A 14,836-nucleotide genomic window follows, 5' to 3' on the forward strand; every position below is an offset into this window, starting at 1 on the left:
CTACAAGAGAAAGGAGACAGATTACATTCAGGGGTAAACCAATAAGGTTAACAACGGATTTTTCATCACAGACACTGAAAGCAAGAAGGTCATGGAACAATGTATTTCAAACACTGAAAGACAATGGATGCCAACCAAGAATTCTGTATCCAGCAAAATTAAGCTTCAGGTATGACAACAAAATAAAAATCTTTCATGATAAACAAAAGTTAAAAGAATTTGCAGCCAGAAAACCAGCATTGCAAAGCATTTTGAGCAAAACACTACACGAGGAAGAAATGAAAAACAATAACCAAAACCATCAGTAGGAAGTGCCTCGGTAAAGACAGAGGGTGAGGGGAAAGATAATCATGGAGAAACAAACTAAATTTTTTTTAAAAAAAGGATAAATAATCAAACATGGATGGAAGTACAAACCATATATCAATAGTAACTCTGAATGTTAATGGCTTAAACTCTCCAATAAAGCGACATAGGCTGGTATCATGGATTAAAAAAACAAATCCAACAATATGCTGCCTCCAGGAAACACATCTGATTGGAAAAGACATACACAGGCTGAAAGTGAAAGGATGGGAAAAAATATACCATGCACACGGTCCTCGTAAGGAAGCAGGAGTGGCCATCCTCATATCGAATAAAATCGACTTCAAGACTAAGTTAATCAAAAGGGATAAAGAAGGACATTATATACTGTTAAAAGGAACCATTCACCAACAAGACATAACAATTATCAATATTTATGCACCAAATAATGGTGCTGCGACATTCATAAAACAAATTCTCCTCAAGTTCAAGAATCAAATAGACCACAACACAATAATTATGGGTGACTTCAACACACCTCTCTCACCATTGGACAGATCCTCCAAACAAAAGTTGAATAAAGAAACTATAGAACTCAATACCACAATCAATAACCTAGACTTAACTGACATATATAGAATATATCAACCATCATCAAATGGATATACTTTTTTCTCAGCAGCACATGGATCCTTCTCAAAAATAGACCATATATTATGCCATAGGGCAACCCTCAGTAAATATAAAGGGGTGGAGATAATACCTTGCATTTTATCTGATCATAATGGAATGAAACTGGAAATCAATGATAAAAGAAGGAAGGAAAAATCCTACATCACATGGAAAATGAACAATATGTTACTGAATGATCAATGGGTTACAGAAATCATAAAGGAGGAAATCAAAAAATTCTTAGAGGGCTGGGGATGTGGCTCAAGCGGTAGCGCGCTCACCTGGCATGCGTGCGGCCCGGGTTTGATCCTCAGCACCACATACCAAGAAAGATGTTTTGTCCGCCGAGAACTAAAAAATAAATATTAAAAAATTTAAAAAATTTCTTAGAGATAAATGAAAATACAGACACAACATATCGGAATCTATGGGACACAATGAAAGCAGTTTTAAGAGGAAAATTCATCTCCTGGTGGTCATTCCTCAAAAAAAGAAAAAACCAACAAATAAATGAGCTCACACTTCATCTCAAAGCCCTAGAAAAGGAAGAGCAAAACAACAGCAAATGTAGCAGAAGGCAAGAAATAATTAAAATCAGAGTGGAAATCAATGAAATTGAAACAAAAGAAACTATTGAAAAAATTAACAAAACTAAAAGTTGGTTCTTCGAAAAAATAAATAAGATCGACAGACCTTTAGCCACGCTAACGAAGAGAAGAAGAGAGATAACTCAAATTACTAACATATGGGATGAAAAAGGCAATATCACAACAGACACTTCAGAAATACAGAAGATAATCAGAAATTATTTTGAATCCTATACTCCAATAAAATAGAAGATATTGAAGACATCGATAAATTTCTTAAGTCATATGATTTGCCCAGACTGAGTCAGGAGGATACACACAATTTGAACAGACCAATATCAATGGATGAAATTGAAGAAGCCATCAAAAGACTACCAACCAAGAAAAGCCCAGGACCAGATGGGTATACAGCGGAGTTTTACAAAACCTTTAATGAAGAATTAATACCAATACTTTTCAAGTTATTTCAGGAAATAGAAAAAGAGGGAGCTCTTCCAAATTCATTCTATGAGGCCAACATCACCCTGATTCCGAAACCAGACAAAGACACCTCAAAGAAAGAAAACTACAGACCAATATCTCTAATGAACCTAGATGCAAAAATCCTCAATAAAATTCTGGCGAATCAAATACAAAAACACATCAAAAAAATTGTGCACCATGATCAAGTAGGATTCATCCCTGGGATGCAAGGATGGTTCAATATACGGAAATCAATAAATGTTATTCACCACATCAATAGACTTAAAGATAAGAACCATATGATCATCTCGATAGACGCAGAGAAAGCATTCGACAAAGTACAGCATCCCTTTATGTTCAAAACATTAGAAAAACTAGGGATAACAGGAACTTACCTTGACATTGTAAAAGCTATCTATGCTAAGCCTCAGGCTAGCATCATTCTGAATGGACAAAAGTTAAAGGCATTCCCTCTAAATCTGGAACAAGACAGGGATGCCCTCTATCACCACTTCTATTCAATATAGTTCTCGAAACACTGGCCAGAGCAATTAGACAGACGAAAGAAATTAAAGGCATAAAAATAGGAAAAGAAGAACTTAAATTATCACTATTTGCAGATGACATAATTCTATACCTAGAAGACCCAAAAGGGTCTACAAAGAAACTACTAGAACTAATAAATGAATTCAGCAAAGTGGCAGGATATAAAATCAACATGCATAAATCAAAGGCATTTCTGTATATCAGCGACAAAACTTCTGAAATGGAAATGAGGAAAAACACTCCATTCACAATATCCTCAAAAAAAATAAAATACTTGGGAATCAACCTAACAAAAGAGGTGAAAGATTTTTACAATGAAAACTACAGAACCCTAAAGAGAGAAGTAGAAGAAGATCTTAGAAGATGGAAAAATATACCCTGTTCATGGATAGGCAGAACTAACATCATCAAAATGGCGATATTACCAAAAGTTCTCTATAGGTTTAATGCAATGCCAATCAAAATCCCAACGGCATTTCTTGTAGAAATAGATAAAGCAATCATGAAATTCATATGGAAAAATAAAAGACCCAGAATAGCAAAAGCAATTCTAAGCAGGAAGTGTGAATCAGGTGGTATAGCGATACCAGATTTCAAACTATATTACAGAGCAATAGTGACAAAAACAGCATGGTACTGGTACCAAAACAGGCGGGTGGACCAATGGTATAGAATAGAGGACACAGAGACTAATCCACAAAGTTACAACTATCTTATATTTGATAAAGGGTCTAAAAGCATGCAATGGAGGAAGGATAGCATCTTCAACAAATGGTGTTGGGAAAACTGGAAATCCATATGCAAGAGAATGAAACTGAATCCCTATCTCTCGCCATGCACAAAAGTTAACTCAAAATGGATCAAGGAGCTTGATATCAAATCAGAGACTCTGCGTCTGATAGAAGAAAAAGTTGGCTCTGATCTACATATTGTGGGGTCGGGCTCCAAATTCCTTAATAGGACACCCATAGCACAAGAGTTAATAACAAGAATCAACAAATGGGACTTACTTAAACTAAAAAGTTTTTTCTCAGCAAGAGAAACAATAAGAGAGGCAAATAGGGAGCATACATCCTGGGAACAAATTTTTACTCCTCACACTTCAGATAGAGCCCTAATATCCAGAGTAGACAAAGAACTCAAAAAATTAGACAATAAGATAACAAATCACCCAATCAACAAATGGGCCAAGGACCTGAACAGACACTTCTCAGAGGAGGACATACAATCAATCAACAAGTACATGAAAAAATGATCACCATCTCTAGTAGTCAGGGAAATGCAAATCAAAACCACCCTAAGATACCATCTCACTCCAGTAAGATTGGCAGCCATTATGAAGTCAAACAACAACAAGTGCTGGCGAGGATGTGGAGAAAAGGGTACACTTGTACATTGTGGTGGGACTGCCAATTGGTGTGGCCAATTTGGAAAGCAGTTTGGAGATTCCTGGGAAAGCTGGGAATGGAACCACCATTTGACCCTGCTATTGCCCTTCTCGGACTATTCCCTGAAGACCTTAAAAGAGCATGCTACAGGGATACTGCCACATCGATGTTCATAGCAGCACAATTCACAATAGCTAGACTGTGGAACCAACCCAGATGCCCTTCAATAGATGAATGGATAAAAAAAATGTGGCATCTATACACAATGGAGTACTATGCAGCAATAAAAAATGACAAAATCATAGAATTTGCAGGGAAATGGATGGCACTAGAGCAGATTATGCTTAGTGAAGCTAGCCAATCCCTAAAAAACAAATACTGAATGTCTTCTTTGATATAATGAGAGCAACTATGAACAGAGAAGGGAGGAAAAGCAGGAAGAAAAGATTAACATTAAACAGAGACATGAGATGGGAGGGAAAGGGAGAGAAAAGGGAAATTGCATGGAAATGAAGGGAGACCCTCATTGCTATACAAAATTACATATAAGAGGTTGTGAGGGGAATGGGAAAATAAACAAGGAGAGAAATGAATTACAGTAGATGGGGTAGAGAGAGAAGATGGGAGGGGAGGGGAGGGAGGATAGTAGGGGATAGGAAAGGTAGCAGAATACAACAATTACTAATAGGCCATTATGTAAAATTGTGGATGTGTAACTGACGTGATTCTGCAATCTGCATTTGGGGTAAAATTGGGGGTTCATAACCCACTTCAATCTAATGTATGAAATATGATATGTCAAGAGCTTTGTAATGTTGTGAACAACCAATAAAAAAAATAAAATTAAAAAAATAATTAAAAAAAGAAGGTATGAGGCAATTAAGTTCAACAATTGTAAAACCATACTTGGTGGTATGAGAACTAGGAAAGAAAAACAAAATAAATGAGAGCGGGAGAGAGATAGCATTCCTGGGAGAGAACAAATGAAGGACTTAAAGAAGAGAAAGCACCCCCCCACACACCCCCACTCACTTGTGTTGGAATAAATAAAGTACTGTCAATATTCATTCACAAACAGCTGTTACTATCTTGCCAAACGACCTTAAATTTAGAAAATAAAAATGTGAGCAATGATTAAAGTACAGCTAAGGCTAGTAGCAATTAAAACAGCTTAGACTATCATGTCCCCAAACAATTCCTGTTTGTGTTCAAAGTCCTACTGGGGATGGTCCAGTTGAAAGCCAAGTCAGCCTCCTGGGGCTTGGTGGAGTCGGAGTGGGCAGGGAATTCACAGCCAGGAGATGCAGGGTGAGGCCCAGAGTTCCCAGCCTGCAGGTCCCCAGGTCTGGCCCTCTTCCTTTGTGCAGAGGCCGCAGGGAAGGGGTGACTGTGTCTAAACGTGAGCTGTTCCCAGGGAAGGGGGTTCTCAGAGAGTCAGCTCCAGGGTTCCCTAGGTGGTAAGAAGATGATCACAGCTCGGGCTTTGCTCAGTCTCAGGTAAGATGTGGCTGTAGCCCCTGTGGGCAGGAGGGAGGAAAGGCATGAGGAAGACCTGCCCATGGAGTGCTGTGTGCTCTGGAGCCTGGGGCCTGGCCTGGGATGCTACCACGTGGGGATTCCTGATCCTGGGAGGGGCTCCTGGCACTGAGTTCCACAGGGAGTGGGGCAGCAGGTTGGCTCCTGGAGCCACTGAGGTGTCACTACTTATGCCAATGATATAGTAGCAGACGGAAGTTCCCCCTGCTGAGGATGAGGACAGCTCCGTCTCTCCCTGGAAAGGTGACCAGTTTTCTAGATTGCCTGTGGGTAGTGAGACAGGGGTGTGTACCATCTCTTGCAGGGGTTAGGACACCCAACAAATATCCTGTAAGATAATCAGTTTGTAAGTTAGACACCTCAGCACTTTCTGGGTTGGGAAGGGATCCCTGCACAGATGTTGACCAAGTCTTTGGAGGTCATCCGGAACCACAAAAGTGACCTATCAGAGGATGTCACCTTCCTGAGGCCTGCCATTTGCTCGGTAAGAAGAGACCTGGAGTTGACCCACCCAATCTTGAAGTAGCAAGCGATTGCACCGCAGCAGAGGCAGCCGAGGTGCCCAGGGAAGGGACTGCTGGCTGCATCAGAAGCTCTCAGCGTTGGCACTTTATCCCACTGAGAAGAATTCAGAGGAGGAGCGTGCTTAAGACTGGAGAGTGGGGAGAGTTCTCACTCACTCATCAATGCCTTGGATGAAGACCAAAAAGGCAAGAAGAAGTACAATATCTTATAATAAAACCCTAAGAGCCAGATCAACTACATAGAATAAAAGGGACAAATTAAATACAAATGGTGACATCTATTTAATTTTTAAATTGAGGCTGAGGATTATTCATTAATTAAGTATCAAGCTTAGTGTTGGGCTTCCTAGCAGCTAAGGCATAAAGGGAAACATGTAGCATTCATGGTCAAGAAGGATGATATCCATGTCTCCATTCAGAGACAGGAGCGTATATGTGTGTGGGGGATGAAGTTGGAGGAAGTTTGTTAAGAACTCAGGATCACATCCCTTCTGTAAACAATGCACTGGTTTAAACAAATGGAATTCACTGAGGTTTTCAAGCATTTGAGACATATTCTACACAGATTTTTTTTTGAAACATACTTGAAGACTTGTCGATGTTCTAAAGAAAATCTGGTTGACTCTCTAGAGAAGTACATGTAAGGAATGTGGCTTCCTGGGGCAATGGTCCAATGTGCACAGTGAGCTTTGAGACACAGGTTCATTGTATTTGCAGATGACCATGGAGAGACACTGATATTTTGGAGTGAGGAATTAGAATTCTTCACAAGATCTCAAAAGGCTGCAGTGGTGAATCAAACCTCAAAAAAGTTCATTTAAAGAAGAGGTAAGGCTAAAGAAAAACGAGAGAGGGAAAGAAGGAAGGGAGCGGGGAGGGAGGGACATTATAAGCAGCAGCTTGGATGGCATCATTTTCTCATCATCATCCAGGTTGTGTGGCCATATCTCCATGTTAATTCTGGTTCTGACAATTAGTGGTTCTGCAATTACCAGGACGTTTGTGTCCCTTGCTCTGTACCCTCTCAAATGGGAGTTTAAAATGTCAATAACAATTTTATGACTTAAAAAAAAATAAACAAGTGTTCTTTACAGAAAATTTGAACAATAGAGAAAAGTATAAAGAAAATATCAATCTCCTAATTCTCTCTAAAAGGCTGCTGAGCGTGGAGGGTTGGTTTCTTTTTGGAGCGATGACCTCATTGCTGACACCCTATGTGCCACTTTGTTTCCTCGGTCAGCATTACGCTATCAGCACTTACTTCATTAGGCCTCTTAAGTGGAACAATTTTAATGGGAATGTAAGAGCTGATCATATGCATACCCCACCATTGCCTTGAACTTTAACTCACGGTATTAGTTTCCTTTATAGAAAAACCGTTAAACCATCCTGGAAGCATCTTAATGCATTTGGGTCCATGTTCGGGTCTGTTTTGTTGGGAGAACTTTTAATGTGGAGCGTTGGTTTAATCATGAAACATTTAAAAACTCTTCTTGGAAGTTGCCAATTCTCTCCTCAGAAATAGTATCAGAGGTAGAAAATAAAGATGACCTTTTCTATTTTGAACGTACTGATGTGAGTCACCAGTACTACTAATCTCAATAAAACCTCAGGGTTTGCGTCAGAGCATAATTATCAAGTGCGGGGCACTGATGTGGGTCCTGGGTATTAGTGAGGGTGAAGTGGAGTCGGTGGCTACCCCATGGAGCTTGGAGACCATGGAGGGGACAATTATAAAGAAGTGAGCCCAGAGGTGAACACGGCACTGTGTTAGAGATAACGGTTCTCTTTCTAGTCCCCGACTTCCCCCTTCATGTTGAACTCATGGAAGTCAAATGTTTGGGGTAAAGGGTCTGCTAGGCTTCTTTACTTACCCTGGAGACAGAGACAGTAAGAGATAGAGATAGAGATAGAGATAGAGAGATAGAGAGGGAGAGGGAGAGAGGGGAGGGGGAGGGGGGATGTGCTCCTGCCATTGCTCCCAGGAATGCAATTTCACCTCTTCAGGAACAACATACTCTTACAAACTTCCATATGGAAATTGACCAGCCATGAGGGAGCCGATATTCTATCCCACTTGCCCAGGTAAGGCTGTGCCAAAACACTGCATCATCAGCTGAGAGCACAGAGTTAGAAGCACTTAGGAAAAAAAGATGAATAAACATTTTACTTGCAAACTGGGCATTGAAAGCTAGTATTTAGAGGAAAAGCTGCCATCAGCAGGAATACTAAGCATGACTTATTCTGTGTGAGAAGAAGCAACAAAGAGGTTAAGGGATCATTATGTGTACAAAGGTCACAGCATATCCTCAGACAGGAGTAGAGCAAAATTCAGTCTTTTGGGGATGATCTGGTCACCGCAGGGTGCTAAGTGCCAAGTAACATTTTTCCACCTTTCATGTCATGTGAGGTATGTTGCGGTCTCTCCTGCTCAAACTCACATGTTAAAACTGTAGCTCCCGTTGTGATGGTCTTAGGAAGTGGGGCATGTGGGGAGTAATCAGTTTCAGGTGATTCAGCATGCATGTCCCTTGAAGGGTTTAGTGTCCTCATAAAAGGGGAAGAGACCCTACAGCTTCCTCTCCCTGCCATAAGAGCATACAGGAGAAAACAGCATCTGCTGTCCAGGATGAGAGCCCTCACTAAGAGCCAGTTTTGTAGCACCCTGAACTTGGAGTTACCAGCCTCCAGAACTATGAGCAATGAAAATCTTGTCTAAGCCACTCAGTCTATGCTATTTTAAAATAACACTCTGAACTGTTTAAAACAAGTGTTTACTCTTTAGAACAAGGATAAGTGTCAGATTAGTTTTCTCCAGGGGATATGGTGTATGCTTGTCTGTATGTTTGTTTTTGTGTGTGAGTGTGTGTGTGTGTGTGTGTGTGTGTGTGTGAGAGAGAGAGAGAGAGAGAGAGAGAGAGAGAGAGAGAGAGAATCTAATTGTTTTAGATCCCATAAAAACTTGCTTAGAAATGCATTTCTACTGATCATAAGTGGTGCAAAGAAAAAAAAAATAAAAGAAGATATTTTATCTTTTTGGAATTGGGGAATGAACACAGGGACACTATCACTGAGCTACATGCACAGCCCTTTTTATTTTATCTTATTTTATTTTTGGGGGGTACCAGGCATTGAACCCAGGGGCACTTGGCCATTGAGCCACATCCCCACCCCTATTTGGTATTTTATTTAGAGATAAGGTCTCACTGAATTGCTTAGCAAAGCCTTGCTTTTGCTGAGGCTGGCTTTGATCCTTCTGCATCAGCCTCCTGGGGTGTTGGGATTACAGGCATGCACGACCCTTCCTGGTGCTATTTTTATTTTTTAGTTTGAGATAGAGTCTCTCTTTGTTGCCCAGGCTGGTCTTGAACTTGTGATCCTCTGGCCTCAGCTTCTGGGATATAGGTGTAAACCACTATACACAAGAGACTCTAGGATGAATTAAAACACAATATTTTTTTTCCCTTTAAGCATTAAATAACTATTTGTTAAAATCAACTGTATGTAACAAATTGTGGACAGGCATCAGTTTGGGACCATTTACAGGGGTGAGGGCAGAATTCCTGGAATATACAAGGGGTGATGAGGCACTCAGGGCTAGCAATGGTGGAAGTGACATCGTGAGGGAACAGCGTTACTGAGCCCAGCTGTACCTGGTCCTATGGGGGTCAGGCCACCCACCCAGAACTGCAGTCATAGAACCAATAGGGAAGAGGGAGGAGGAGGTGGCATGGAATGAATGGGATAAATATCCTGCCTGTCTTCATACTGTTCTTCATTCTTCTGCCTGTACCTCTCCTACCAGAAGCCAGAGAGTGAAGGAGCCCTGGTGATGTAATGCATGGGAACCAGCCTTTCAAGGGGCAGAGCTGGGCAGAGAATGGATCGGGGGGGGGGGGGGGCGAGTGATACATAACCAGCAAAACCTTCCTTTGGTGAATCACCAACAGAAACAGCAACCTCTCCAAATTTGGGGAATAGAGTGTCTAGAGGGTAGAATAGCATCACAGAGCCAAGGACTGAGGAATTTTCAGAAAAAGGGAGCGCCACTAGGTGTATATGCAACAGATTATTGGATTCAGGAATGTGGAAGTCCTTGGTGGTCTTCACTAAAGTGGTCTAGGGAGCTGGAGGGGTGAGGTGGAAGCACACGGCCCATGATGAAGGAAGGACAGCAGATGTCCATTCTGGGAGGAGCCGGGAGGGTGACATAACCCTGAAGGCAGTTTCTTTATACTGGGGGAGCTGAGGGCGCTCTCGAGTGGGGGGCAGAGGTAGGTGTTGGAGCTTGAGCAGTGGATCTGTGGAGCAAGACCCCAGAGGACCCAGCAGGAGGGCTGAGGCCAGTACTTATGCCAAGGAGAAGGGACGGTCCCACTGAGGCAGGTGGGAGTGTGTGATGGGCTGCCGGGTCAGCAGAGACCGCTGCAGGCCCAGAGCTGGTGAGCATGAGGGAGAGCTGCCTCGGGGGCTTCTGTTCCTTCTTTGTGTGTGTGTGAAGTTGGAGCCGGAGCATGAGGGAAGGAGGGGGTAGAAGAGAAGGGTGATGAGGTGAGGGACTAGCCTTGGTGAGGACTGGAAAGAGGGGCTGACTCAGGGGGCTTGGGGAGGGTGCTGGGGTTGATAATGCCAATCTCTGCTGTGGCACCAGGGGACAGAGTTTTGTGATCTTTTTCAGTCATGATCAGCTAGGATTAGAGATGGGGGACATTACAGTAGTGTTAGGGCTCATAGAAGGACGTGAAAATGGTGAGCATTGGTGGAAGACAAGTGGAAAAGAAGCATCAGACATCTTTGTTAGATGAGAGAGAATAGAGCCCAAAGGAGACTTCTCTGGGGAAGCTGGAAGCATCAAGGTGATCTGGAAGAGGTGGAAGAAGAGTGGTTTTCAGGATCACTAGCATTCATGAGAGCTTACTAGGGAGCCGCCACATTTAGTCTCCTGAGGCTCTTGAGAATGATACTGTCCTGTCTTTATAGATGAAGACATTGAAGTAGAAGCGTCTGGTTGACATTGATCTGTCCTCAGGGGCAGCACCTGGGCTATCAGCAGGCCCGATGCAGTGGACACATGGAGGAAGCAAACCAAACTGGGATGATCCACTTCCACTTCCGCCCCTTCTCCCGACTCCCCGAGGTGCAGGTGCTGATTTTCGTGACCTTTCTCGGGATGTACCTGGTCAGCATCAGTGGCAACCTCTCCATTTCCCTCACCATCTGGATGAACCGCTGTCTCCACACCCCCATGTACTTCTTCCTGGCAAACCTGGCAGCTCTGGAGGTCTTCTACTCCTCCACCATCGCCCCCCTGACCCTGGCCAGCGTCATGTCCACAGAGAGCACCCTCATCTCCCTGCCAGGCTGCGGCACCCAGATGTTCTTCTTCATCTTCCTAGGCAGCGCGGACTGCATTCTGCTGGCCATCATGGCCTACGACCGCTTTGTGGCCATCTGTCACCCTCTGCGCTACACCCTCATCATGAGCTGGCGCGTGTGTGTGCAGCTGGCTGTGGGGTCCCTCGTGCTGGGGTTCGCCTTGGCCCTGCAGCTGACTGTGCTCATCTTCCGGCTGCCCTTCTGCAGCAGCAAGGAGATCAGCCTGTTCTACTGCGACGTCCTCCCTGTCATGAGGCTGGCCTGTGCCGACACCCACGTCCACGAGGTCACCCTGTTTGTGGTCAGTGTCATTGTGCTCACCATCCCCTCCCTGCTCATCACCCTGTCCTACGTCTTCATTGTGGCTGCCATCCTGAAGATGCGCTCTGCAGAGGGGAGGCACAAGGCCTTCTCCACCTGCTCCTCCCACCTGACCGTGGTGCTCCTGCAGTATGGGTGCACAAGTGTCATCTACCTGTGCCCCAGCTCCAGGTACTCTCCAGACAGGGGCCAGGTGGTGTCTGTGGTTTACACATTTGTCACCCCTGTGCTGAACCCCTTGATCTACAGCATGAGGAACAGGGAGCTTAAGGAGGCTTTGAAGAGAGCAATGATGAGGTTCCTTGTGCTCTAGCACAGTGAGTACTCTGACGGTTCCTCGACAACACCCCCTCAGGGAAGACCACAAGTCGACTGCAAGAGGAGGAGATGGGGGCTGACAGGACAGTAGTTTCATACTGTTAGGCTTCCTGATTGCAGTACTTTGAAATATCATTTTTTTTTGTCGTCCTCAGTTTTTTCGTCTCCAGAATGAGGACTAATAACCCCCCAGTATGTAGATATGTTAGGAGGATCCCCAGATACATTAAGTGAAAATCCTTCATGACTTTTAAAGGGAGAGATTGCAGTAAATGTGGTTATTACCATCCCATGTCTAGCCCTACCTTGGACTTGTCTTCATATCCAGTTATTAGGTTGTCAACAATCTCAAATGCTGTACATCCGGGGAGGGATGTACAACCAGCAATAAGATGCAAATCACACTGGGAACATTGTAGCTTCTTTCTCTTGATGTGGCATAAACTCTGAACTGTTAAAAAAATATTAATTTTCACCCAATTTATTTTCCAGGGAACGATGCTGGGGAAAGCTCTGGAATTTCAGTGCTAGCAGTTTCACTTTGCTTCTTTTAATCCTGGAGCCAAGCTGCTCATCCCCGTCTCTAACTCTATGTTAGTTGGCCTTTGGATGCTGTCCTCTGAGCTGTTCAGTACCGTCTCTAGTCCCTTTCTCTCATATTCCATATTCTCCTTTCTTTTTGTTTCTCCCTAGCTATGTATGCACAATAGGGTAAATTTGTTTTATTAACTGAACCTCTCTGGGGGTAGAAGAAGGGAAATATTGATTCAAATAGATTCACAGAGAGCAAAGATGATTTTTGAAGAGAAACAGAGTGGCCACATTGAGGAGGGAAAGGAGCTCTTTGGTGCCTCTTTATGGGGTGGTAGTCATTTACCAGATGACCACTTGTCTCAAGACAGCAGTGTCAGAACACAGATGTATCAGAACATCTTTTCCATAGTTATGGGGCATGCATTCATTTCCCTACTCTTTGATGATTTGTTGATTGTTTTCATTCAACAAGGCAGTAACAGAAATGGGAGTTCATAACCCACTTGAATCTAATGTATGAAATATGATATGTCAAGAGCTTTGTAATGTTTTGAACAACCAATAAAAAAAGGCAGTAACAGACTGTTTATGGCTCTCTACAATGTACTATGCATCCACTTGTGGCAAGTAGAGCAGGAAATGGAAAGGTAAGTAAGAAGCAGCTTCTGTCTCAAAGCAATGTCTAATGTGATTGAAGAATTCAAGGGACAGTTACACCAAGGGTCAAGTAATATAGTACTTTGAGACTTCAGAAGAGGGACAGGAGGGAGAAACATCAATAATGGTGGGAGGTGGTGTTTGAACTGCATCGTGACAAGTTTCCAGATCTCTGAAAATGCATTTCTGAAAGAGGGAACTGGCAGGGCACAAGGATGGGAAATCATCTCCCTGGGTCTCTGTTTCCTTATCTGGAAAAGTATAAAAATGTGCTGAAACATTTTATTTTTTGTAAAAGGTTCAGAAGCTTGATCAATAAAAACAATGACCAGAATTCATTTTACATGTAACTGAAATTTTGCTTTCTTTTTTTGATAGACAAGAATCCTAAAGGAAATCCTTTTGTTTCATTTGTAGTCATTTGCTGCTTCTTTTATGGTCTTCTATAATACACTCTGCTAGGACACTAGTTCTTTGGTTATTAGGTTTTTAGGTGGAATAAATATTATGTGTTCAACTAGTGTGAAGGACACTGTGCTGATCAAACTACTATTAGGGGTTTGCCGCAGGTTTTCTCAGAGACTGCAGCATGAAAACCTGAGTCATGACTCTCAAAGATGAAGAATGCGAGGTGGGCTCAGTGGCACGTGCCTGTAATCCCAGTAGCTCAGGTAGCTGAGGCAGGAGGATCATGAGTTCAAAGCCAGCCCCAGCAAAAGTGAGGCACCAGTGATACCCTGTCTCTAAATAAAATACAGAATAGGGCTGGGATGTTACTCAGTGGTCTAGTGCCCGGGAGTTCAGTCTCTGGTACAAAAAAAAAAAAAAAAAGATGAAGGAGGATGCATTTCACCTTATTTTTCACTTTCTTTGAGTGCCTTTTTAAGTGTATTACCCTGTTGAAACCTCTTATGAAAAGTGCTTTAGTAGCTGCTGTTGACTTTTCAATACTAAGAAGGTTATTTCATACTTGATTGAAGTATTACAGGCATTTCTCAATTCCTCATGTTCTTTGAGAAAGCAGTGCAGTTATAATGGGTTAGTTAGTGTGGTCTATTCCAGGGATTGAATAAGGGAAGTGATGATTTCCATCTGTTCACACATTTGTCTTCAAAAAACCCCATGAGATGTGTATGACTATCTTTGCTTACAGATGAGGAACCTTAGGCCTAGGAAAGTTAAATAAATCCAAGATCACAGAGCAAGTAATAATAGAACTGAGATTTGACCTGGGCAGTTTGGTCCCACAGCCTGGGCATGCAATCTCAAGCTCTCATGGCCTGCTATAAGTACTTTATGTGAGCTTGGAAAAACCATCTTATTTCTCTGTACTTAATTTAATTCATAATAAAATGGGGACAATATCCATTCTACCTCACCTCTAAGTTATTGGGAGATATCAAGAGAACTAAAAGTAAAGTAAAAGATTCAGCATAGCTATCCAAATTTCCAAATTGAGAAGTACTCACACTATGTGACTTACCCTTTTAATTAGTAAAATTATCCCAGTACCTCTTTCCTGTGCTTCATTATGATTATCTTACTAATCTTGACATCTATTCAAAGTGCTATAAGAAACAATCTTATCTTCAGCAGGTCAGAAATAACT

At 42.5% G+C, this 14,836-nt stretch overlaps 1 protein-coding gene across 1 annotated transcript; it reads left to right on the forward strand.

Moving 5' to 3' along the window:
• Positions 1–11,092: 11,092 nt before the first annotated feature.
• LOC308642656 (olfactory receptor 10V1-like) lies at positions 11,093–12,031 on the forward strand (the record flags this gene model as incomplete). The annotated part of the gene is made up of 1 exon (XM_081281791.1): positions 11,093–12,031. One exon carries the CDS (start codon positions 11,093–11,095, stop codon positions 12,029–12,031), a length of 939 nt encoding a protein of 312 aa, XP_081137917.1.
• Positions 12,032–14,836: the final 2,805 nt, after the last annotated feature.

This window comes from Spermophilus citellus (genome assembly GCF_964194105.1).
Source record: "Spermophilus citellus genome assembly, chromosome: 2".
NCBI lineage: Eukaryota > Metazoa > Chordata > Mammalia > Rodentia > Sciuridae > Spermophilus > Spermophilus citellus.